The sequence below is a fragment of the Aulonocara stuartgranti genome (genome assembly GCF_965226115.1).
Source record: "Aulonocara stuartgranti genome assembly, chromosome: 7".
NCBI classification, from domain to species: Eukaryota; Metazoa; Chordata; class Actinopteri; order Cichliformes; family Cichlidae; genus Aulonocara; species Aulonocara stuartgranti.
This window is the reverse complement of record NC_138945.1, coordinates 62,497,419-62,522,450: the sequence shown is the minus strand read 5'-3', so window position 1 is coordinate 62,522,450 and position 25,032 is coordinate 62,497,419. Positions and strand designations below refer to the sequence as shown.

Here is a 25,032-nt window from a genome sequence, read left to right as displayed (position 1 = left end):
TAACATCCACAAACATTTCAAATGGAATCCCTAGCACGTAACATATAAATACAACAACATGCAAACTGTAGAAGACAAACACTAGTTCCTTCTTCCTGTCTTGATCAAGTTTAGTATAATAAAAGACTGTATTGCTTAATAGCCTCCCCAAGTGGACAGTGTTCACATAAAAATGTTTAACATTGTCCTGCATCATACATAGGATACTTATCTAAGTTACTGACATTTATCAGTGCTAAAAAATTTGAAATAATTACAGTAAAAGATCTTTATCTTTGAGTGGTACTTAGTTAATCAGACTTACGCATACACTTATACAGTTAATCAAAATAACTAGTTTCTTTTTTTTAAAGGCAATAATGACAAAAGTCATAACATTTATGTTAAAACTTCACATAAATGAATTCTTAAAAATATATCATTTAAAGCTGCTCTATTGATTCAATAACTTTGAGCATTTGTGATTACATTTACAAAATGTGGCGAGTGGAGAACAACTCAGTCAGACGAGTGATTTTCCCACAACCTAACAACCCAAATGTTCTTATCATGTGTAATTCCTTTTTAAAAAATAGTTCTATATTGCTATATTACAGTTCTCAGACAGATATGGTGAATGTATGAAAAAAATGAACTGCTGGCTTTCACAACCCCTCTTTATGACATAAGTAGCCTGATATAACTCTCTGTGTCTGCATGGACTGAAGAAAGCCACATGGAATGGAAATATAACCAAATAAAGTGGAGATGGAGGCAGAAACGTTGTAGCTGTTCTCTTCCTTTTATGGTAATACAGCGTGGGCGAGAAGGGCGGTGCACGTCATCAACGTGCTCCGACACCCGGAAGTGTAGAAAGATGTAACATGTTTGGCTGGAGTTAGCGGTGTTTGCGACCACGTATAGTAAAATAAATCTACATATTTGCATTATACTGTGTGCGACACCTTAAAGATGAGTGATACTGAAAAAGAAAAGGTAATGTAGAGAAACAATTCGCTACTTTTGCCTAGCTTAGCTAATTTCAGTCAAATACATTTGATCGAAGTTTCTCTGTGATCCCGCTGCTACCTTTCCCCCCGTCTTTACTTTAGGACCCCGCCGCCCTGAAAGAGGAAGGAAACACTCTTTTCAAGGCAGGAGACATGCAAGGTGCTGTTTGCTGTTACACCAAAGCACTGAAGCTGACTGACAGCCATGCAGACAAAGCTGTACTGTACCGTAACCGCTCTGCGTGCTACCTTAAGCTGGAGGAGTACAGCAAGGCAGAGGCTGATGCCTCGAAAGGTCGGTATGTTCTCTTGTTTATTCTCAACATCACTGAATAACTTCTCTTTCATCGCGGCCCACAACTTAGCTGAAATTAAAGAAAATAGTCCGTATTAGTGCTCAAATTAGCCCTATTTTACGCGGTTTAAAGTTCATTCATCATCCAAATAGTTTCACAATATGAATATTGGCTTGTGTTCTTTTTATCCATATTCGCCAGTCACATTAACAATTATGGATAAAAGTAACTTCCTGCCTGGAGGTTTTTGGATCCTGTCCAACCTTATAAAGGTTGCACTTGCGTGAATGGGTGGATGACTGGATATGTAAAGCGCTTTGGGGTCCTTAGGGACTAGTAAAGCGCTATATAAATACAGGCCATTTACCATTTACCATTTGCACAATGACCATAATGATAACAGTCATCCTCCTGGAACCTCGCCATGTACACTTTTGAATAGCCCTTTATTGTCATTGTACATCCATCCACCCATTCGCTTCCGCTTATCCTTTTCAGGGTCGCTGGAGCCTATCCCAGCTGTCATAGGGCGAAAGGCGGGGTACACCCTGGACAGGTCGCCAGTCTGTCACAGGGCTAACACACAGGGACAGACACACTCACATTCACTCGCACATTCACACCTAGTGGCAATTTGGATTATCCAATTAACCTATCCCCACAAGCTGCATGTCTTTGGATGGTGGGAGGAAGCCGGAGTACCCGGAGAGAACCCACGCAAACACGGGGAGAACATGCAAACTCCACACAGAAAGACCCCGGGCTGATGGTGGAATTGAACTCAGGACCTTCTTGCTGTGCGGCAACAGTGCTAACCACCGTGCCGTCATTGTACACGTACAATGAAATTGTGGGTGCTCCACGCCAACTATGCAGGAAACAAATATAAATAGTAAGACAACAAGAATAAATAAGAAACAGGAGTAATCTATAAAAGACAAGAGAAAGGCACGGAGGTTGCAAAGTGCACTTATATTACGATGTATGGGTTAGAATATGTAAAATCATAATAAATTCCACAGTCATATCAAGGCAAACAAAAATGGTGCAGAAATATCTTATCAACCTGTACTTTGTGTATATGAGTAGTTAACAATAAGGTAATTTGCAATACCTCTGTAAATACATACAAATGAATCTATGCGCATAATGCACAAGCATATATACGCACAGATGGCCTTATATTTCATTCATTCAGATGCTAAAAAATAGAAAAGAAACCAAAGAAGCATGACAACTTTAAACTGAGCTACTAATCTGACAATTTTCTACAGATCAGCTCATCTGACTCATACTGTGTATATATTTTCTTTATACATATAGATTTAAATTGCTAGATAGATAAAGAGCCAAAGGCACTGGTCCAGCTTTCAAACTGCCCACATCCAAACCTATCACATGATTGAGTGGAACAACACTAATACATGAAGGCCCTCACGCTGCAATCCACAGTACCAAGAAAGGGTTATGCTGCCAATATCCCAGTACCAGACAGCAAAACTTCACCAGCCATCCTGTGACCATGACCTAGTAACTGTTTTGGTAGTAATGGGACACCTAAACCAGTGGTTTTAATGTTATGGTATATCTAGATTATATTTAAGTTATATTGAAAAAGTGAAAGTGTTTACTGACTTTTCTTACTTACTGTGAAGACACTACTTGATTGATACTCTGCCGCATGTGGTGCAAACTGAGAGTATTGTAAACAATGGAGTTTGAATGCGCTCTGCTGGCCAAACAGTGTGATGACGTCGATTACATACAAGCATCTTTTCCTGCAATATAATAATTAAACAAACAATGGACAACATAATTATAATGGTATATATGTCACCAGTATCATTATGTTGTCTTAACAAAAACAAACTTTTAGTTATTAGGTAGGTATTATAGACCAAAGAATTCTTATTGAGCAATAGTTACAGCAGAAATATTTTTTTTTATAATGGATAACATTATTCACAACTTGTGATTTTCAGCATTCTGGACATTGTTGCATGAAATGTGTCTTTACACAGATGCTTTTGCAGCTTTGATGAATATTATTATTGTCTCTTTCCAGCACTCGATACTGACCAAGGTGATGTGAAAGCCAGATTTCGGAGGGCCCAGGCATTTCAGAAACTTGGCCGGTTTGACCAGGCCTTTCTGGATGCTCAGAGATGTGCCCAACTGGAGCCCAAAAATAAAGCTTTCCAGGATCTGCTCAGACAGCTGGGAGCACAGATTCAGCAAAAGGTGGTGTGATGTGGATAAAGGTGTGGATAAACTTATTTTCTAAATTGTATCTTGCTAATCGAAATCATTTCTCTTAACCCTTTAGTCAGCACAACTAAACTCCACCGATGCTCGTGTGCAGCAGATGTTCTCCCTCCTCTTAGATCCATCTACTAAAGAGTGTGATCGACAGAAGGTGAGAATAACTCAAAAGGCAGATGAATACATTCCTCTAATTCATTCTTGATGCGCCTGATATTTCTTCATTAATGCTAATGCGTCTGTAAAACTGTACGGCACCAAAATAATCAAATCCTTCAATCAATTTCAGGCTGCTCAGAATCTAGTGGTGCTATCTCGAGAGGAAGCAGGAGCTGAACAGATCTTCCGTAATGATGGAGTGAAGCTAATTCAGAAACTTCTGCAGTCAAAGCTGGAGGATGTTGTACTTTCTGCTCTCAGGACATTGGTTGGTTTGTGCACAGGACATCAGTCTAGAGTAAGTGTGACTGTTCCTTTGAGATTACTATTTGCTTCATCTTTAAAGTCGCTTTTTATATTTTTGTAGTTTGGAATTATAAAAAAAAAGGTTTATATGCATTCTGATTTCCATCCATCATTAATGTGAAGCTAGAGCAGGCTGTTCAATGTGCTTGTCACTCAGTTGTTTTGCAGTTCATTATTGCTGATGTCCATTCTTTGAATTTCCAGACTATGGCGATAGTGAATGAGTTGGGAATGGAGCAGCTGTGTGTGGTAATGGGATCAGGAGCTTCAAGTGTGTCTCTGGCTGCCTGCCATCTGCTACAGGTGATGTTTGAAGCTCTGACAGAGGGAATGAAAAGAGAGATCAGAGGAAAAGATGAAGCTATACTTCCTGGTGAGTTTAGATACTTATATTGGGAACTTGGTTACACTGAAGGTTAACCTTTAGCAAATGTTTTGTGTGTGTCGGCTCTGTGTTCTTTACATTTAATTGTTACTCACTATATGAATCTTAACACAGAACCATCCAAGGAGCTGCGGTCAATGTTACGACACCTTTTGGAAATGATGCCAGCATCAAATGTGTCAGGACCGGGCAGAGACAGCGCTATAAATCTCCTTGTCAAACAAGTACCCCGCAAATCCTTGAAAAACCCAGATAACTCCCTCACGTTATGGGTGGTAGACCAGGGTATGAAACACATCCTACATGTAGGCAAATAATTTATTAAACCATGGTGGATACCAAGGCATGCATTACCGTGACACAAAGATGCATGTTTATTTTGTTCATTTTTCTATGTTAGAAAATTTATAACTGATGTTATCTGTTATCACTGTATATGAATTAGAGACTCATTGTTTTCCTACAGGGCTGAAGAAAATCCTGGAAGTGGCTGGGACTGTCCCAGAGATCTCAGAAGGGCCACCTCTTACAGACAACAGTCACATGAGCTGTTCAGTCTTGCTGAGCAAACTCTATGATGACCTAAAGAGTGACAAAGAGAGGGAGAACTTCAACAAACTATGTGAAGAATATGTTCAGTGAGTTGACCAAGGAAGCTTGTTTAAACTGTTTGTTCGTTTAGATCTTTTTTCCAGAACTGCATCACAAGTCCTTTGTGAGCATGAAAACTGATTGATTCTTCTAACATAATGTTGTTGTGGGCAGGCAACATTTCAGCCGGCCTGGCCTAGATGGCAAGCTGAGAGCCATCCAGACAGTATCAGTGCTTCTACAAGGGCCGAGTGATGTGGGTAACAGAACTCTGGAAATGTCAGGAATGATGGATGCCGTGATATCGCTGTGTGCCTCCGAAGATGTTACTCACCAGCAGGTAGCGGTTGAGGCTCTAATCCATGCTGCAGGCAAAGCCAAGAGAGCTTCATTTATCACAGCCAACGGAGTGTCCCTGCTAAAGGACCTATACAAGAAGAGCGAGAATGACAGGATACGTGTGAGAGCCTTAGTGGTAAGTACCACAGATAGTTTTAGAAAATAACACTTCTAAATAAAGATGAAAATAACAGCTATGTGTATGTGGGCTATTGCACAGGGTTTGTGCAAGCTTGGATCAGCAGGAGGAACAGATTTCAGCATGAAGCAGTTTGCAGAGGGATCTACACTTAAGCTTGCCAAGCAGTGCAGGAAGTATGTTGGCTTATATTGAATCTTAAGCCCTAGGTATAGATTAAGAGATGCAGCATGCTTGATGTACATCTGCAAAACCTGATCTAAATACCAGGTTTTGAGTGGATTACTGGATTTCAAATAACTGACAAGCTTTATCTCTTTCTCTGTAAGGTGGCTGTGTAATGAGACTCTCCCCCCAACTTCCCGCCGCTGGTCTGTGGAAGGTCTCGCCTACCTCACCTTTGATGCAGATGTAAAGGAAGACTTGGTGGAAGACAAGAATGCCCTGCTGGCCATGTTTGACCTTGCAAAGGTATAACTCATCATTATTTTCCTCATAGCTGAAAGAATTTAAACTGAAGTCTTATATTTTCTCCACTCTGACTTCTGTGGAGTTAACAGGGTCTGATTCTTCATAACCAAACGTCAGCATATTTGGCACACACCTTCACGGTGCATTAGATGGCAGTGTTAGTCCTGTCTATAGCGCTGACCAGTTAATCAGTAGTCCTTTCCTGTCTCTCATTGGACTCATTTGTTCTAAATCTAAGTAACTATTGCTAACTATTTCATGTCACAGGACCAGATTGTCATCCATGCTTGAAATGCACTGATGCCCTTTTTGTGTTTTCTGTGTGTTTTTGCAGTCCGAGGATAAGACTGTGCTCTTTGCTGTGGGTTCTACATTAGTGAATTGCACCAACAGTTATGATGTGGAGAAACCAGACCCTCAAATGGTGGAGCTGGCCAAGTATGCAAAGCAGCATGTACCTGAGGAACATCCCAAGGTAATACTAAAATTAACCTTTTCTTTTCAAGTAGAACTAACATAGCACAATATTTATTTTATACAGCTTCATTTCAATTATTTTTGGTTATGATTCATATTTCTGCCTGCTTTTTTTTTTATGTTAGGATGCACCTTCCTATGTAGAGAAAAGGCTGGTGAAGCTGCTGGAGGCTGGTGTGGTGTCTGCATTGGTTTGCATGGTCAAACAGGAGAGTCCTGCACTCACTGAGGCTTGTAGGGAATGTATTGCCAGGTAGGAAAATGGCAGTAAGTCTTGTTTTCTCTGTAGATTTTCTGGTTAATATAATCTTTCACGGCAGGGTGTTCTTGGCCCTAGTGGAGCGACAGGAAGACAGAGGCACAGTGGTGGCACAGGGTGGAGGAAAGGTAGAGTGTACTGATAAAAATTTCCCAAATTTCCCCTTGTGGGACAATTAAAAGATTTTTTTCTATTCTATTCTAAAATACACTCGGTTTAGCCTACACTCTTAACTAAGCACCACACTTCAGAAGGCTTAAATGATTTATGTCTGCTGCTCTCCTCCAAAAGGCTCTGATCCCACTTGCATCCGACAACACAGATGCAGGAAAAATCAAAGCTGCACAAGCCCTGGCAAAAATAACCATCACGTCTAACCCGGAGATTGCCTTTCCAGGAGAAAGGGTAAAAATGCAAACAGTAACACACAAGTTAACTTAAAAAAAATACAATAACTCTTTAACATTATCTTGCTTTTGTTTGTTTGTGTATTTTTTGGGGTCAGATCTATGAGGTGGTACGCCCACTAACCAGCCTTCTGAGGCTTGAGTGCACCCTGCTGCAGAACTTTGAGGCACTCATGGCTCTCACAAACCTGGCTGGCATCAACGATAGACTCAGGTTCGCCACTAGGGGGGAGTCTCTACTAAAAGTATTCATACAAAACAGTCTATTTTCATTCCAGAACATTACATTTAGGATACTTTTATTTATTTATTTATTTTACATTTTCTGCATTTTGCAAAGCTACTTTTGCAGATCAATACATGTGTCACTTTTATTGCTTAGCATAAAGTATTTAGATGGTGTGAAATCCTTCCATCAAACCTGTTTTTAAATTCTTCCAGGGTGACCACAAGTGACTGAGACTTAATATAGACTAAATCACAGACTTGATTAACATGCAGTAATTTTCTTGTATGGCAACTTTCCAAAGACTGAAACATTTAGAGTCTCTGTTGACCACTGAAATCCAATTTCCTGTCAAAGCTGTTTTCACTGTAGAAGCTGATAATTAACGCTGAAGTTGTGCAGTTATGCAAAGCATGCCTTGTTCTGTTTTATTTTTTACTTTTTTCAAAACTTACATTATATCTGCCTTTTAAAGCATCTTTTATCCTGATCAGCGCAGTTTCATAAGTGTTTTTCAGTTTTCTGAATTAAGTATACACTTTCACAGGCAAAAGATCATCAAGGAGAAAGCTGTACCTAAAATTGAAGGTTACATGTTTGAGGAGCATGACCTTGTACGAGCTTCTGCCACAGAGTGCATGTGCAACTTGGTTTTAAATACTGAGGTAAGGGATAATTTATTAACAAGTCTTTGAATACATGAATACCGGTTGAACTGACAGTAGCGGCTGTGCTGTGTGGCATCCTCAGGTGCAGAAGCTCTACCTGGCCACAGGAAATGATCGCCTGAAGCTGCTCGTGCTTTATAGCGGAGAGGATGACGGGAGGCTGCGGAAAGCTGCTGCAGGAACCTTGGCCATGCTGACAGCCGAACATCCTGAACTCTGCGCTCGCATCCCTGGAACTGTAAGAAAAGCACTCCAGTAGTGTCGCTACCATTATTTTATTTTTTTTTACTCTATTTTTGCTCACATGACTTCTGTTATCTTCTCAGACAACCCACTGGCTAGAAATTGTGCAGGCTTTGTTGCTCAGTGAAATACCTGACCTACGTCATCGTGGAGTGGTCATAGTTCAGAACATGATCCAGGCAGAGAAGAGTCTGGCTGAGAAACTCATAGAGAGCGAAGCTCTGGAGATTCTTTCCGTCCTTGCAAAGGGAGGAGAGGGCATGCCAGATGCCGTCTCGAAGATAGCTCAGAACTGCCTGGATAAAGCAATGGAGTACGGCATCATCAGAAACAGGGAAGAAAAGGAGAAGAGCTCAGGAACTGAACCCTGAACACAAAGTGCAGTGTGTGGATGTGCCACCTGACAGCGTTTCAGTTCTTTGAACATTATATTGGACCAGTGAAGTAATTTCATTTTTGCAGGAAATGGGCTCATATGTCTTAACAAAAAATGATTAAAAGCAATAAGGGATGTAGTGAAGAATGGTATCAAATGGAAGAACCAACAGCACAGAAATGATTTTTGACTGCTGTGTAACGTTGATTGTACACTTGTTAAAGTCTGGCAAAAGTGTGTATTCCACCCAGAGACCAACATTTCTCCTCCATGTATTTCCACTAAAAATGACCATTCCTATATATGTGCAAATATTTCATTTGAGTGTCATTATTAGTCCCACAAACACATTCTTATTTTTATTGTGCACACTACTTTTCTCAATATTTTATTTTATATTCAGCAAAAATAGAAACATTTCATTTACACTATAAAATTTACTTTTTGTTTAAATGTTTGTTATCACTATTATTGACAATCCAACACATTCCCAGTGTGCTTTGTTGTTTTAATACGTTTTAACTGAACACATGAAAAAAATAAATAAAAATGACCAATCCTCACTTCTGTTTACTTTATTCCATATCCCACCTGGCTAGATGTACTTTATAATGGTGCTTTAGTGCTGGGATGCCCAACTATTTTTATCCCTCAGCCATGAAAGGCTGGCGGGGTATTGTCATCGCCCTACTGGGCAGGCAATATGGATACCCAACTCTTTGAATGCGATCACTTGACAATGAAGTAATGTAGGAGTTTCAAATTTATACCTTAAGTGTATGTACTGAAAATCTCCGATGAGTCTGAATCTGTTGGGTTTTTTTTTTTTTGAAAATATCGTGAATGAAATAACAGAAGAAAGGATTTTGAAACTGACATCATAGGTACATCTGCTAGGAGGATGAGGGGTGCCACTGACTGCTCTGAGAATTTTTATATTATTAAAATGGCCATTCTACAACTTTCCAAACTAAATAAGAAATGTGACACAAGTTGTCCTATCAAAGTTTGTGGCACACATTTTATAATTTATGGCAGGGGTTTCAAACTCAATTTAGTTTAGTGATCATGTACAGTCCAGCTGATCTGCTAGCCAGGCCACATAACAATCTGGATCAAAAAAGCCAACCCTTCCATGTCTGTACAACTTTTTATTGTACAACTGTTTATGCGCACGCACATTTCACACTTAGTGAGCCAGCTTTTTATAAGACATTGTGAAAAGCCCGAGGTATATGCCTGATGCACAGCTTTTGTTCACAATAATCTCGGTGTAACGTGTAGTAACAGAGCAACCTTAAATACTGTCAATAAACATGAACTTGGTGTATGTCTCTTTAAAGACGATTTAAATGACATGCTCCTCCCTCGCCACTCGTCATCATCTCTCGCCGCTTGTGCTCCTGCTGTATTAAAAAAAAAAAAAATAAGCGCAGTCGTAGGTTAGTTTTGCGAACAGCTTCTGTTGAGCTGCTCGGTGTTCAGATGCGCTGGTTTGGCTTCGGTTTCAACGCCTTTGGACAGATATGTGTCCAGGAAAAGTCAGGCAGAGGAGAAAGTAGCAGCGCGCCCCACCAAGTCAAAATAAGTCACCCAGCAGAGCTCAGCAGTCACGTGGATAGAAGTAGATGCTGCTTGAAGACAAGTCAGATCAGAGTGAGCTGGAGTCGAAGAGCATCTTTACATTTAGAGGGTGAGTGTATCAAAGACATCGCCTAAGTCCTGAGGATTAATACATCTATTGCTTTAGCTTAGCTCTTGTTTTGTTGTTTGTTGTTTCTGTCAGGAGACAGCTGCCTGAGCTTGGCAGGTTTTGGGGAATCGGTCTCCAGCGAGGACTGTGGTATTTCTAAAATAGAGAGCCGTGGTTGTAAGGATGTATTCATCAGTGAATCGCACTTGACCCTGGCCTTCCCAGACAGGATTGAGACCTGGGATCTGCAGAAGAGGGAGAAGAGGCCATCATGGAGCATGGATATAAAAACCGACGCAGAGGGCTCTGGTAATGTGTATGCTAATATCTTATCTGGCTAGACAGACATTAATAATGATGTATGAAATTACAGAGTCTCAATATTACTTTTTATTTATTTTTATAGATGTGAATTTGCCATTGGTCCCTGGAGGTTACATTGCCTTAAAGCCTCCCTTCTACTGCACCTTACCAGGACACCTGAAAGCCAGGAGCCTAGCACTGGGTGCAGAGCATGCTGTTCTTCTTACTGCCACTGGAGCAGTGTACAGCTGGGGACTGGGCAGGTGGAGCCACTCACACATATGTCTTTGTTGAACATGTGAGAAGCAGCAGTTTCATGCATAAACAACAAATAAGCATAAGTAATCTTCCTATGCATGCATGTGTTTATGTAACAGCCATGGTCAGCTGGGGCATGGAGGGCTCACCTCTGAGGAGGAGCCCAGAGCAGTGGAGGCACTCTGGGGGATGCCCATGACCCATGTGGCTACAGGAGGCTGGCACTCAGCTTGCATTAGTGGTAAATGTCAAATAAAGATTTGGACAAGTTACAATCAGTTTGAAAAGGATTTGAAGAGGATCTTTTTGTTCTTAGATGGGGGTGACCTTTATGTGTGGGGCTGGAATGAGAGCGGCCAGCTTGGACTTCCTTCTCGAGGTCTGAGGAAATCTCAGCAGAAAACTAGTCAACAAACAGGTCTGTCCTGAAATGTGCACTGCTTTAAAGAGTTCTATTGAAGAGGCAGTTTTTACATCCATTTTGAACCACTGACCTTATCAAACAGGAGAATTATGCTGTGATACCAGCACACCACCAGATGAAAAGCTAAAGGAGGAAGAGGAGCATGAAGATGTGTTCATATCAATCCAGGCGTTCCCCGCTCTGCTGGACGTCTCTTCATCATGTGAAATCCGAGCAGTAAGCTGTGGTTCCCGCCACACAGCTGCAGTAACAAGTAAGGAATCTCTTCTGACAGTTGTTTTACCGGGATGCACATTTTCTAGCAATCATCGTGTCACAATTTCTTATTTTCAGCCACTGGTGACCTCTACACTTGGGGATGGGGTGAGTTTTGGTTTTAGAAATGTGTTACATCTAAGTGAAATACTCAAAGCAGTATCATTCAAATCAAAGTGAACGCCAAGATTTTTGGCATCTTTGCCTTTATTACCTTTACAGGGGAATACGGCCAGCTTGGACACCAAACAGTAACTAGTTCGGATGAGCCGCAGCGTGTGGAGTTTTTCAGGGCTGAGCAGATGCGTGTGCTTGATGTGGTGTGCGGGACATGGAACACATTTGCTGTTGCTGTAAAGGAGGAAGTAGCTTGTGCTGAAAATAGCACAAAATGCACTTGTTAAGCACAGTGAACTTTGGACAACAGTTGTAAATTTCTCCTACAAACACAAAGAATTAACTAAATTTCTTTGTTCATTTTTTTTCTCTATAAAAACTCAACTCAATACTTTTTGGTGAAACTTTTATTTTTTCTTCAAACAGATGTTTAAAAAGGGTTTATATTTGACAAATTACATAAAACAGTTAAGGCAGCAAAATCCACAGGTAAATATAATTTAAGGCAAGTAATTAAAATTGTTCTGATTTAAAATTATACACTAAAATTAAAAAGGTGCATGCATCTCCAAGGTCCACTGGAAGTCTTCAGAGCACAATCTTGAAGGAACTGTGGATAAATCAAATGAGAATCAATTGGACACTTATAAATGCAAATAATTATTGGTGTTTGGAGCAGCTGGATTTCTAGTTACCTGACAAAATCTGGTGACCTTGAAATGACGTGCTGAAACTCTGAGAGGTTCACAGTTCCGTCCTTGTCGATGTCTGACTCTTCAAGAATCTAAACAACACGCAGACATGGAAAAGAAAGACATTGTTAGGCTTACTGACACATCAGTATACCATCCCACACGCAGTTTATAACCACCCCTTACAACTATAAAGACAAACTCAGTAATCTCACGTTGCTGATGAGCTGCTTCATTTCCGTGGAGGAAAGTTTTGCATCGTTTGTCTCACCAGTTAAGCAGTTAACCAGCTTCTCCAGATCAGCACAGTCAAGGGTTCCATCATCATCAAAGTCTGAAAGCAGCAGACTGGTTAGCATTTCGTAGACTGACATATTTGTGTGCAAAAATAACTATATCACTTTTTATCAACGTTTTTTTTTTTTTTTTACCAAATATGCGGAATGCATAGTGGGATTTGATTTCCAGAGTAGCAGAGTCGCTGAAGGCACTCAGAAGATCCAGGAAGTCCTCAAAAGTGAGGCTTCCATCTTTTTGTTCAGAGGTTGAGAACACCTGGCAGATTCTTTCCTTGAAGGGGTTGGACTGTAACGGGAATGAGTACAAAGGTCAGAACAGATTACCAGCCACTGAAGCACTTCCTTCAGAGCATGAATTACAATATAATCCCATAAACATAGAAATCAAGCATTAACGCAAAAAACAAAACATAAAAACAATGTAATGCATATGCTTTGTTAAAATCTTTTCACCTTGAGCTCAGGCAGAGTAATAATCCTGCCTATTGGTACTCTGGCATCTATTTGTTCTTTTTCATGTTTCTCAAGCAGTTCTGTGAATCTCTTGTGAGCACTGCAAAAAAAGAGAAAAATATATCACACATTACAACAACCAGCAGAAGACAAAATTTTTTGTTAGTATGATGACTTGCAGCTTGTCACTTACAGAAGAATTTCTTGTTTTGTCAGGAAGGTCAGCTCCTAAAAATATATGTAGGGATTAGTCCTTTAAGAAGTTGAAGAGCTTCTTGTTCAAATAAACAGGCATCTTCTTAATTTAACAAGAAAAATAAAAGCATATAAAAAGTGATACATTAAACAATAATAAACAGTTTTCAAACTGAGCTTTGAATGAACAACAAAACAAAGACAAGACAGCCCGGACCCACTCAGTGCGTACCTGATTTTAATTACTGAAGTTGTTCAAACAGGAGATAAAAGGATAACACATATATTTATGAATACATTTTCTCTGAGTTTAGTAACAATAAGCGCTTCTTTCTTCTTCCAAAACAAAGGCAAAGTAAATGTAAGCATCAGTGCAAAGACAACAATCACTTATTAACATAAATTTGTAACTTTTACCCTCAAACGGATGTTTTTAAAGAGTCTGAGCAACAGTATTGGTTGTTATTAGGCTAGTGACCGTAACTTGTTTTTAATAGTATTTCCGCAGACGTTACATATAATCAATACGAATTACATCAACTACAAATGTAAATAATACTGGTTATTTGAGCACCAGGACGCTTATCATTTTATTTCTCCTTTGAAACGTCAGGCTAACAAAGCTATTACGCTCTTCCTTTAACGTTATTACAGGGCGTAAAAAACACTTCCACTCGTCCATTAAGAAAATAGGTAAAGTTTGCCTGTGGAGACTTTGCTTTCGGGACTTACCTGATATTCTGAGAGCGACTCTTTCGAAAGTTGACTCGCCGTAGTTCCCATGTCGAAGTTTTCAACTTCAAATTGTACTTTGCCGTAGTTAACAGTAACCCGCAAAACTACTGAACGGCTAATGTTTTCTGCTTCGCTTACTTCCGGTTTCTGACTAGAAGCGTCCTCCCCTTGTCGGGTGTAACGTAGCGGTTTCTATAGTGACGTATATGCAAAACCTTTAAAAAAGTGGCCTTTTTTTCTTTGGAAAGTTTAAAAAAGGAAAAACTCAGTTTGGTTCCTGTTCACAATTTTGTCATCATTACTTGATTTTCGTTGAGATAACAAAATAAAAGAGGAGACCGACTGGAAGTGGGTAAAGGTCGTTGATATAAATAAGGATACTAAAAACACTTTTATAAGTAAGACGTGAGCAGTGAAATGTACTCAAGTACAAGGAGTAGCTTTTATTTTCGTAGCATAAAAATAAAGCCCTGCGAGTCCTATTATTGTGGGGTCTCTAGTGATAGAATCACTAGTATCACAGTAGATTGTATCACTCTAACCAGACCAACCCAGTTCCACATATTACCAAAGAAGACAAAATAATGTTTCCTTTCTTTATTTGTATAACTACGGTTATTCTTGACTTTCATAATCCATTAAATTACACAGCATCTTTTTCTGAAAAAACAACAACACACCCTCTAATACTATCACTGATCTGCAACCCAATTAATTATACTTGCAACCCCATAATCATAAATACAAAACAAACATTACAAACATATGTTAAAACATATAAAATATTATTGCACAACATTTCTATGGTCCTGAGTATTTACTGGACACATTTATGTCATAATCTAAAAATAATAGTAATCCATTCAATCCTATTGTATTATTTAAAAATAATAATACTAAATTGTTTCCTTAGCTCACAAAGGCTTAATTCTCTTTGTAGTTGTTTAAATTATTACTTTAAAAGTGTATTTAAGCAAAGATATCAAAAAGATTAATTTGCAAAAAACATCACTATTTATTTTCAGTAGATTTAGAAAGTTGCTTAAATTAATATAAACCAAGACTTATCTGAAACTGAATGAGTATTCAGTATTAGGGTGACTACTACTATCTTCTCACAGTCCAAAGACATGCAGCATCAGTGGGGTTAGGTTAATTGATGATCTTTAAAGTAATAGTGTGTAAAATCTCACCACTAGATGTCTGTAGATTGCAGTCAAATGAATTCTGTTTTCTTACCCCTCCCAATCCAAGTGCATAATTGTAACTATGGTGGCTGCTATAATATGACAAACTTGTTTTAGTCAACCAATGGAGATCAGAAACTTAAAACTTAGACTGTACCATAATTTTAGTTTATAGTCGACTGTTGTTGTTTAGCTGGCTTATTGTCATCTGTCTGGACACAACAGGATTGCATGTCAAATCTGCTGACAAGAAGAAATTGTGACAATATGGTAAATGGTAAATGGCCTGTATTTGTATAGCGCTTTTCTAGTCCTTAAGGACCCCAAAGCGCTTTACACAACCTGTCATCCACCCATTCACACACACATTCACACACATATCAGAAATAAATAAGCACATTTATCCATGTTTTCATGTGTTTTCAGTTCAGGAGATGGGGCTTGAGGATGCTTATTCTGTTGTCTCTTTTCTTTGTGTTCTTGCTTCTTTGGTGAAGGGGACCCCCTCTCAGATGATAAAACATAGATACTTCATATCTTGAATCTGAATTTACCTCCATGTTTTCTTCTCCTCCATCTTTGGTGTATAACCTGACCTGGACAAATCTACTTTTTTCACGTTTTTTTAAAATTTGTTTTTTGTATTTTTAATACAGAACGGAATTTTTTTTTAATGTGTCAGTTCTTATTTAACCATTCCTAAACTCCTCCAGAAATAGTAAAATAAAAAGCAAACATAGATGTAGAACTATGGTTTTGAGAGTAAAAGTGTTCTTGCTGGTTTTCCTACCTCCTATAAAGTAATATTGTCTTGTCTTTTGTCAGCATAAATAACATAGGTAAGAGAATTTTTATAAAGTCAACCCAAAGCATACATATATGTTTGTCCGACATGTTCAGAAAGAAAAAAAAAAGAAGAAATCTTTGGCATAAATATGATGTACATGTTTAATCAGGTTACTTCCCTAAACAAAAGACAGAAAAGTACAGGGACATGAGACTAACTTGTCAACTCGTTATACTCTGACTCTCATGTCAGGCAAAAGACCAAAACATATCTGCATGTGTTTTATCCCAGCAGGGATAACCTTAAGCAATACAGAATTCCAGAGTCTCTGAATTTTTGTGTGCTGCCTGAAACTGTTTTCCTTTACATAAATAAAGACATTTGAACCATAAAGTTAGAAACTGATACATCATAATTCCTCAGAATGGTTGTTCACCAGCACGAGCTATTAATAATAACTTTTTTTTATTGCCTTCGTTTTACAAAATATGTTTTGATTTGAACTCAATCGACAAAGAACATCTTAAAACAAAATTGAATGTATTCTATTTTTATAAAAAAAACAAAAAAAACCCCGATGAATATCTCCAAATTTCAGGAGATGATTATCTTAACGTGGGGCAAGCTAGGCTCCTGGATTTGTCTCCCAGTCTGTTGTATCTAAAGCAAAAACAGAGGTAAAACAGCATGTAAAAGTGTGCAAGTGAGGTTTTAACATGGATTTTTGTGAAAGAATTCTTGTAAATGGTAAATGGCCTGTATTTATATAGCGCTTTGTAGCTGATGGTGTGTTTAATCTTAAGTGTTACCTGTCATTTTTGTTCCCTCTCTGGTCTCAGCTGGAACCCCAATCCCGTACTCATTTTCTCCTGTGACTCTAAAGAAATAGATTCCTCCCTCCTCCAGGTCGGACACCTTGTAAGACAATCGGCGACACTTGTCAGTAAGTCTTATCCATCCCGTTCTGCTGATGTCTCGTATGTCTACAAGGTAGTTCTTCACGGGAGACCCTCCCTCATTCTCAGGAATGTCCCAGGTAACAGTGGCAGAGTTCTTAGTCACATCTTTAACTATTATATGAGCCGGGGGACCAGGTGAATCTAAAACCCTCACATTTAGGGTCAAAGAGGCAGATCCAGCAGCATTTTGCAGTTTGACAGTATATTTGCCAGAGTCATCACGTGTTGCTCGTTCCACTGTGATAGAGGTGGCAGAGCTCGTGGTGTTGATCATTCCTCTGACTCGCAGATCAACATCTGCTTTCTCCCATGACACACTGGGAACAGGTTTGCCTGTGAAAGGCACCGTCAATGTGAAGGAGCTGCCACATTTAACAGGCAGAGTCTTTCTCATCTCAGGGTTAATGTGAATCTCAGGCTTCTCCTCTCGCTCTGTAGCTACTTCGGGGTCTGTTTCTGGGCTAGGCTCACTAATACCAACTTTATTTATGGATCTGACAGTAAAAACATATGCTGTCCCCGATGTGAGTCCCTTTACTGTAAACTCTGTCCTATCTGTGTTCTGAACAGCAACAGTCCAGTCTTCTTCTGTTGATTTTCTGAATTCAACTTTGTACCCTGTAACTGCCGCTCCACCGTCAAACACCGGTTTGTTCCATGACAGAGTGATTGAAGATCTGGATGAATCAATTATAGTGGGCTTTACTGGAGGGGAAGGAAGAAACTTTGGATCCTCTGCCAAGGTGAGTGGGCATGGCAAACTTGGTTCACTTAGCCCAGCAGCATTCTCAGCAAAGACTCTGAATTCATACTCAGATCCCGGATGCAGACCAGAGGCTTTGACTCGTAGGTCATAGACTGGCTTCTTATTGACCCGGACCCAACGGATGCCCTGCTTCTCCCTTTTCTCTACAATGTAACCGCTGATGCGGCTGCCACCATCAGAGGCGGGCGTCTTCCAGCAAATAGTCATCGCTTCATTGGTTGCACTTGTGACCTCAACATCTGTTGGAGCAGATGGGATGGTAAAAGGATCCATGGCCTTGACTGGGTCACTTTCCAAAGTCTCACCCTCACCATATTTATTGACTGCCCTCACCCTAAACAGGTATTCGTTTCCTTTGAGAAGTTTGGTTATCTTGCAAGTAGTTGACATCATGTCACCATACACAAGGGTCCAGGCAACACGGCTGGTTTCACATTTCTCAACAATGTAGTACATGATCTCCGCCCCACCAGTCTCATGAGGAGTTCCCCATGAGAGGGTGCACTTTTCTGCTGAAAGTCCAGAAACTTCAAGGGGTCCAGCAGGTGGACCAGGTCTGTCTAGTACTTTGCAGGTGATAGCCTTAGATGTGGTGCCCCCTGTATTCTGGAGAGTAAGAGTATACTGCCCAGAGTCTTTCCTAACACTTTCTCTGATAAGCAGAGAGGTATGCGTTTTTGTTGCGGTTATTTCAACTCGTCCTGTGGTGCCAATATTTCTACCATTCTTCAGCCAAAACACTGTAGGGTTGGGGCGGCCTGAGATGACAGCTTCTATTCTTAGGAGGTCTCCTGCTTTGACAACCACTACCTGTCGAAATTTGTCTTCCAAGATAATTTTGGGTGGCTCTACATTGTGCTGTGCTGTGACAGGTCCGGTTGTTTCAGAGGGTGGACTGAAGAGCTCCGCTGCATTCTTTGCAATAACACGAAAGTTGTACTGTTCACCCTCTGTAAGGCCAGTCACTTCAAAGAAGGTGTCCAATAAGTTTGTGAAGTTACACTTAAGCCAGCAACTATCGGGCAGTTCTTTGCGCTCAACAATGTAACCAGTTATTTTAGCGCCACCATCATATTCTGGCTTGTCCCACGAGAGAGTTACTGAAGTGTTAGTTATATTGGTGACAGTGAGGTTGCCTGGGGGGTCACACTGGTCTCTAGCTGCTACAGGATCAGATGGCTTGCTACAGGGTCCAACACCTGCCATATTCTCTGCACACACCCGGAACTCATATATAAGACCCTCCTCAACACTTGTCACCTTATACTGGTTTTCCGTCACTGGGCTTTTGTTCAATTTTTTCCACAGAATACTGCTTTGATCTTTGCATTCAATATGGTACCCAATAATAGGGCTGCCGCCATCACTCTCCGGTTTGCTCCAAGCAATGACCATAACAGACTTTGAGGCCTGCACAACATGAAGATTGGGTGGTGAGCCAGGTGGCTTGAAGGGATACTGAGCAACAACAGGCTCTGACTCAGTGAATTGGCTCTTTCCATAGCGATTCTCTGTAGCAACACGAAACTGGTATTCAGTGCCTTGTGTCAGACGGGAAATTTTGATTGATGTTCTTGCAACTGTAGCTGATACACTCTGCCATAATGTACTGCCTGTATCTCTTTTCTCAACAACATAATTAGTGATTTGACATCCACCAGTGTAATGTGGAGGCTGCCATGACAGAGACACAAAGTCAGCACTGACACCATCAACACTGAGGTCTGCTGGAGGACCAGGCCTTTCAAAAACATTAACAAATATTTGAGCAGAGGTGGTTCCAATGGAGTTGTTCAGGGTCACCTCATAAACACCAACATCTATCCTGGTTGCATCTTTGATAATGATCTGAGATGACGTGTCAGATGTGCTCACATTTACTCTGCTTGTCTCTTTCAGTGCATTGCCGTCTTTTTTCCAGGTTGCTGTTGGTGGTGGTACCCCTTTAAATGGAACATCGATCTTTAAATCATTTCCTGCCTTCACACTGAATGTGTTGGACAGCAGACTGATCATAGGCTCAGTACTGGTATCCTTTACTATCACAGGTGCCAGCAGGCATTTTGGCTCACTCTTTCCCTTCTCATTCACTGCGCACACTCTAAAGAAGTACTCTTTTCCTTTTGTCAGGCCATCAATAATTGCATCAAGCGCTTTACTCTCTGAACATTTTGTCCATGTGTCATCTCCCTTAGCTTGCATTTCTACAATATAACATGTGATTTTGCTTCCTCCATCATGGGCTGGCTTTTCCCAAGAGAGTCTTGCACTACTGCATGTGACATCGTTGAGTGTGATCTTGCCAGGAGGCAGGGGCACCTCAGAGACTTTAATAGCTTCCGTGGTTTCTGCTGGCAGCCCAGTGCCAAACTCATTCACAGCCAGGACACGAAAATAATAGAAGCATCCTTCCTGTAAATTGTCGATCTTATATGAATTCCTCATGCAGTTGCTAAAGACGCTTGTGAATGCTTTTCTAGTCTCCTCTCGCTTCTCTACAATGTAGTGCGAAATCTTTGCTCCTCCATCAATCAAAGGTGGCTCCCAAGAGATGGACACAGAATCCTTCTTTACATCCTTAACCTCCAAGTTTGTTGGTGCACTGGGAGAGTCCAAAACTTTCACATTGATGAATGCTGACTTGGAGCCACAGCAGTTCGAAGCCGTCAACACATACTTCCCAGTATCATTTCTGTTGACATTTTCAATGAGTAGCACAGTATAGGAGCTTGTTACCTCGATCTGAGCACGCTCACTGAGGGTGTCACCTTCCTTTGACCATTTAACCTCAGGCTCTGGCCTTCCTCTGATGGTAACAAAGAGATGTAAAGTGGAACAGACTCGAACGCTGACAATCTTCCTCAAGGCAGCGTCCAGCTCAATCTCTGGTGCCTCTACTTTTTCGGCTGCAACCACAGACCCAGGTAGATCCACATGGTCTCCGACACCAGCAGCATTTATGGCGCGAATACGAAAATTGTACTCTGCATTTTCTCTCAGTCTTTTCACAGTGTAATTTGTGTCCTCTACACCTGCGCTTGGTGTGCATGTAATCCACTCATCATCTGTTGCTTCTTTCATCTCTACTACATATCCACTGATGGTGGCTCCTCCATCATAGATTGGTTTTGACCAAGTCAGAGACACAGTACTGCTAGAATAGTCTGTCATTTTGGGGTTGGTTGGTGGACCAGGTGGGTAAGTAGCTTCACATACTTTTATATATTCACTTGGATCACTGGGAGCACCCACACCAGCTGCGTTTTCTGCAAGTATTCTAAACTGGTAGTAATGCCCCTCTGTGAGCCCAGTACATCGGAAACGCAAATCATTTAGTCTTCTCTTGTTGCATTTAGTCCACCTGACACCCTCTTTGTCAAGTTTCTCCACAATGAAGCCATCAATCTCTGAACCTCCATCAGTCTCAGGCCTTTCCCATGTTAATGTTACCGAGTCACCGGTCACAGCTGTAGCTATAGGTGTAGAAGGTGCACTTGGTGGTGTGAAAGGATTTTGTGCAATTAAGGGGTCTGATTCCAAAAATTCACCAACACCATATTTGTTCACGGCAGCAATTCTGAATACATATTCTTTGCCAGGTACCAGTTTTGTTACTTTGTAACTGAGAGCTTCAACATGAGCTTCAACTCCTGTCCATGTAACACGACTGGTCTCCCTTTTTTCAATGATGTAATGAGAAACAGTTGCACCTCCATCATTTAAGGGGGGATTCCAGTGAAGACTGCATTTCTCTGCACTGATAACTTTTACCTTCAGTTGTCCATCAGGAGGACCAGGTCTATCCAGGACCTTCAAATTTACTGGGACAGAAGTAGTTCCACCAATGTTAGTGAGGCTTAAGAGAAAGTGTCCCCCATCTGCTCGTGTACAGTCCCTGATAGTCAGGGTTGTATGTGTGAGAGTGGTTTTGATCTCCATTCTTGGTGTGACTTTGTCGATTTCTCTTCCTTCTTTCAACCATGTTACTGCTGGAAGAGGCTTTCCAAAGTAATCAGCTTCAATGACGAATGTCTCTCCAGCCTGAACAACTGTAGTACTCTTGAACTTGGGATCAACTGATGCTGTGGGTCCTTCAATAACATCCTGTGCAATGATGGTTACACATTCTGAAGGTGGACTCCAAACACCAGCCCCATTCTTAGCAGTTACTCTAAATTCATAACTTTGTCCTCCTGTCAGACATGTGACTGTGAACTGATTCTCAATAACATTTGTAAAGTTTGCCTTCATCCACCTGCCATCTGGGAGCTCCTTTTTTTCTACTACATAGCCTGTAATACTGCTTCCACCATCATATTTGGGCTTTGCCCACTGGAGTGTAATGTTCTCTCTCGTAATGACAACGGCTTCAGGTTTACCAGGTGGATCACAGGGGTCTCTTGCCACATAGCATTCTGATATCCTGCTAGATGGGCTGAGCCCTGCAATATTTTCAGCAAAGGCTCTGAATTCATACTCAATACCTTCTTCAAGCCCACTTGTTTTGAAGCGAACATCCGGTATAACAAATTTGTTAAGTTTGGTCCATAAAATGCTGTTCTTTTCTTTGCGTTCAAGGTGATAGCCAATGACAGGACTGCCTCCATCTCTGACTGGAGGCTCCCATTCAACCACCATGCTGTACTTTGTAACAGTGGAAACAAAGGGGGTGCCTGGGGCAGCAGGAACACTGAATGGATATTGTGCAACTACAATGGGTGATGTGATTGCAGTACTTTTTCCATATCTATTTTCTGCAAACACTCTGAATTGGTATTCACTTCCTGTCTTCAACTTGGTAACTTTGATTGTGGTTCTTACTGTAGTTGCAGAAACAGTCTGCCACTCCATACTTGTAGATTCCCGTTTCTCCACTACATAGTTGTCTAGTTGACAGCCTCCTGTGTATTCAGGTGGCTCCCAAGAGATGGTAACATAGTCTGAACTGACTTCATCAATCGTGACAGGTCCCGTGGGAGGGTCTGGCTTTTCAAGAACAACCACGGTGATTTCCCCTGTATATTTTCCAGCACTGTTGGCTGCAGTGACAGAGTACTGACCAGAGTGCTCCCTGATAGCATGTCTGATATGAAGGACTGTTAATGACGGTGTGGTTGAAATCTCTAGCCTTGATGTTTCTTTTACTCCCTGGCCATCTTTTTTCCATTCAACTTTTGGTGCTGGGTTCCCCAAGACTGGGACCTCTACTTTTAACTCTTCACCATTCTTGACAGTGAATGTTGTAAAAGTAATCTGGAGTTTTGGCTTAATAGCATTTTCCTTATCTGTGATGGGGGTGGGTTGGACATTTGGGCTGATTTCTCCATTTTCTGCAGCAGAAGAAGGCTGGCCTGTAGTGCAGAATAACAAGCTATAATTACAATTTATATATATATATATATATATGACTGGAAATGACATAGGTATCTCCTAAAAGATAATAAGACGATGTACAAGAGGCATCATTGGCATATTTCTCAGCTTTTATGTACAATTTGTATTGTACATTGAAGAAATCACAAAATTATATGTCTGAGGATTTTCTAAAACTAATCTACTGCTTTTACACTGTTAAAAACGAACACTGCTAGTTATTTAAGCTTATCTAAGGCATTTTAATCAACATATGAAACAAACTGATCTTGGGAGAAGCATCCTTCTTTTATTTACTTCAATACAAAGACATGTTAATGGAATTTATTATTAATAATTTGTTGAACATTTTCTAACTTAACTTTATAACAAAGTACGAATACATGCAATCTATGCACCGCAGAGACAGGATGAATGTGCAACATACCTTCAACAATAACAGTGGAGGGTGACTGGGAAACCTCAGTATCCCGTGTCATGTTTATATTTAGAACGTGAGCTTCATCTTCTGCTTTCTTTCCTATCTACAAGAGAGAGGGGTAACTTTTAATGTTAGTGAAAATGAGATTAAATATATACATTTAAATAGGAAAATACATTTTACCTTGTTCCAAGATTATAATATTGATTTGGTTATTTGGTGGCTTAAAGTCTGTATTAAATTTGTTAAAGAAAGCCCTCTGAGTGAGTTTTAAACAAGAATAGAAAGTAGGCTATCTTGCTGAGTGAGATGTGTGTAACCGAAACACTTGAAGGTGTTAAAAATAACTACAGACATGGCCAACCAGACTGCCAACTGCTCTGACGAACACATTAAAGCTGTATTATTATTTAAGTCTTAAGGCTCCCATTTAACATGCAAACAACAACATGCACAGAAAAAAACAACTCAACTAAAAGGACATTTGAAGATCCCTAAATGCTTTCTGTACTATATTACAAAGACGTTTAAGATGACTTTCTTACCTCATTCTTGTTTTCTTCCATCGTTTCTCTTAGTTAAACTGAAAATTTAGATCCCTTGTTAATCAGTTTGTTGGTAAAGATGCCCAAAGTGCTGTGAGCCCCAAACGTTTAGGACACAGATACACAACTCTGCCAATCACTGCCTGCTTTATCTGCAAAAGCATTCAGTGACTAAAATAAGCATGGCGGTGGATTGGCCAGCTGCTCATTCTTTCAAAATTAGTTTAGCCTGCATGGCTCAGCTAGAGATAAATGGAAAACGTCTCATCACTTAAATATTGTCCACGTACCATTCCTGTTATAAGAGGGTTTTCCCTGTAACTTCATATTTAGGTATTAATACACACCTACAGGCAGGCAAAGAAAAGCTTAATAATCTTATTTTACTGACCTTTTCAATGTTCGTGACTGATAAATATTGTGGGTGTTTGACACTTTTTTTGGCTTCAGCTAAGATTTTTGTTGGATTAGAAATGAGTACAGTTCAGTTTGAACAGTTTGGAGACAAATTTAGAGAAGCAAGGCTGACATAGTTTGGAAATGTGTAGAGGAGGGATGTACTGGACAAAGGATATTGAATATGGAGCTTCCAGGCAGGAGGAGAAAAGAAAGACCAGAGGGGAGGTACATATATGTAGTCAAACAGCACATAGGGCTGGTATGACAGAATATGATTCTAGAGATAGAATGAGATGGAAGCAGGTGATCTGCTATACCGACCACAGAGGGAGCAGCCAAAAAAGAAGTATTAAAAAGGAAGAGGAAGCTTTAAACTTGGGTGTGCCAGGGAAAGTTTTAGATCCATTCTATTAAAGGTGTAGTGTGTAGAATATCACCACTAGATGTCAATAGATTGCAGATTGCAATCAACTGAGTTCTGTCTTCTTAACCATCCCAATTTAAGTGCATAATCCTAGCTATGGTGGCTGCTGTAGTGAGTGTAGGCTGTCAGTCCACTGTTTACCTTAGCTGTAAAT

The 25,032-nt window shown here is 40.3% G+C and overlaps 4 protein-coding genes across 6 annotated transcripts; 2 read left to right on the top strand and 2 right to left on the bottom strand.

The window, feature by feature from the left end:
- The first annotated feature begins 812 nt into the window (after positions 1 to 812).
- unc45a (unc-45 myosin chaperone A) lies at positions 813 to 9,156 on the top strand. 2 transcript variants are annotated; one of them, XM_082538486.1, is made up of 19 exons: positions 813 to 975; positions 1,092 to 1,284; positions 3,351 to 3,526; positions 3,612 to 3,701; positions 3,837 to 4,004; positions 4,217 to 4,385; positions 4,512 to 4,682; positions 4,864 to 5,035; positions 5,163 to 5,463; positions 5,548 to 5,642; positions 5,796 to 5,937; positions 6,272 to 6,412; positions 6,540 to 6,667; positions 6,735 to 6,801; positions 6,965 to 7,078; positions 7,179 to 7,294; positions 7,854 to 7,971; positions 8,057 to 8,212; positions 8,301 to 9,156. In XM_082538486.1, exons 1-19 carry the CDS (start codon positions 952 to 954, stop codon positions 8,586 to 8,588), a joined length of 2,829 nt encoding a protein of 942 aa, XP_082394612.1. In that variant the 5' UTR covers positions 813 to 951; the 3' UTR covers positions 8,589 to 9,156. The 2 variants fall into 2 exon arrangements, with proteins under 2 accessions (XP_082394612.1, XP_082394613.1); XM_082538487.1 differs by lacking the exon at positions 813 to 975 and having other exon boundaries at positions 1,096 to 1,288.
- Positions 9,157 to 9,944: 788 nt separating this feature from the next.
- On the top strand, positions 9,945 to 12,256 carry rccd1 (RCC1 domain containing 1). Of its 2 annotated transcripts, XM_082542818.1 has the most exons (8): positions 9,945 to 10,286; positions 10,380 to 10,595; positions 10,693 to 10,852; positions 10,967 to 11,088; positions 11,164 to 11,265; positions 11,354 to 11,524; positions 11,605 to 11,634; positions 11,749 to 12,256. In XM_082542818.1, exons 1-8 carry the CDS (start codon positions 10,079 to 10,081, stop codon positions 11,928 to 11,930), a joined length of 1,191 nt encoding a protein of 396 aa, XP_082398944.1. In that variant the 5' UTR covers positions 9,945 to 10,078; the 3' UTR covers positions 11,931 to 12,256. The 2 variants fall into 2 exon arrangements, with proteins under 2 accessions (XP_082398944.1, XP_082398945.1); XM_082542819.1 differs by lacking the exon at positions 11,605 to 11,634.
- cib1 (calcium and integrin binding 1 (calmyrin)) lies at positions 12,033 to 14,160 on the bottom strand. Its single transcript, XM_082542820.1, has 7 exons — positions 14,015 to 14,160; positions 13,281 to 13,315; positions 13,088 to 13,187; positions 12,767 to 12,920; positions 12,551 to 12,669; positions 12,339 to 12,427; positions 12,033 to 12,253 (listed from the first exon to the last, which is right to left on the bottom strand). Exons 1-7 carry the CDS (start codon positions 14,063 to 14,065, stop codon positions 12,232 to 12,234), a joined length of 570 nt encoding a protein of 189 aa, XP_082398946.1. The 5' UTR covers positions 14,066 to 14,160; the 3' UTR covers positions 12,033 to 12,231.
- A 40-nt stretch (positions 14,161 to 14,200) lies between these two features.
- LOC309712181 (titin-like) lies at positions 14,201 to 24,510 on the bottom strand. The gene is made up of 4 exons (XM_082542816.1): positions 24,056 to 24,510; positions 23,517 to 23,613; positions 16,801 to 23,067; positions 14,201 to 16,651 (listed from the first exon to the last, which is right to left on the bottom strand). The coding sequence occupies exons 1-4, from the start codon at positions 24,074 to 24,076 to the stop codon at positions 16,617 to 16,619; spliced, it is 6,420 nt and encodes a 2,139-aa protein (XP_082398942.1). The 5' UTR covers positions 24,077 to 24,510; the 3' UTR covers positions 14,201 to 16,616.
- Between the last annotated feature and the right edge of the window lie 522 nt (positions 24,511 to 25,032).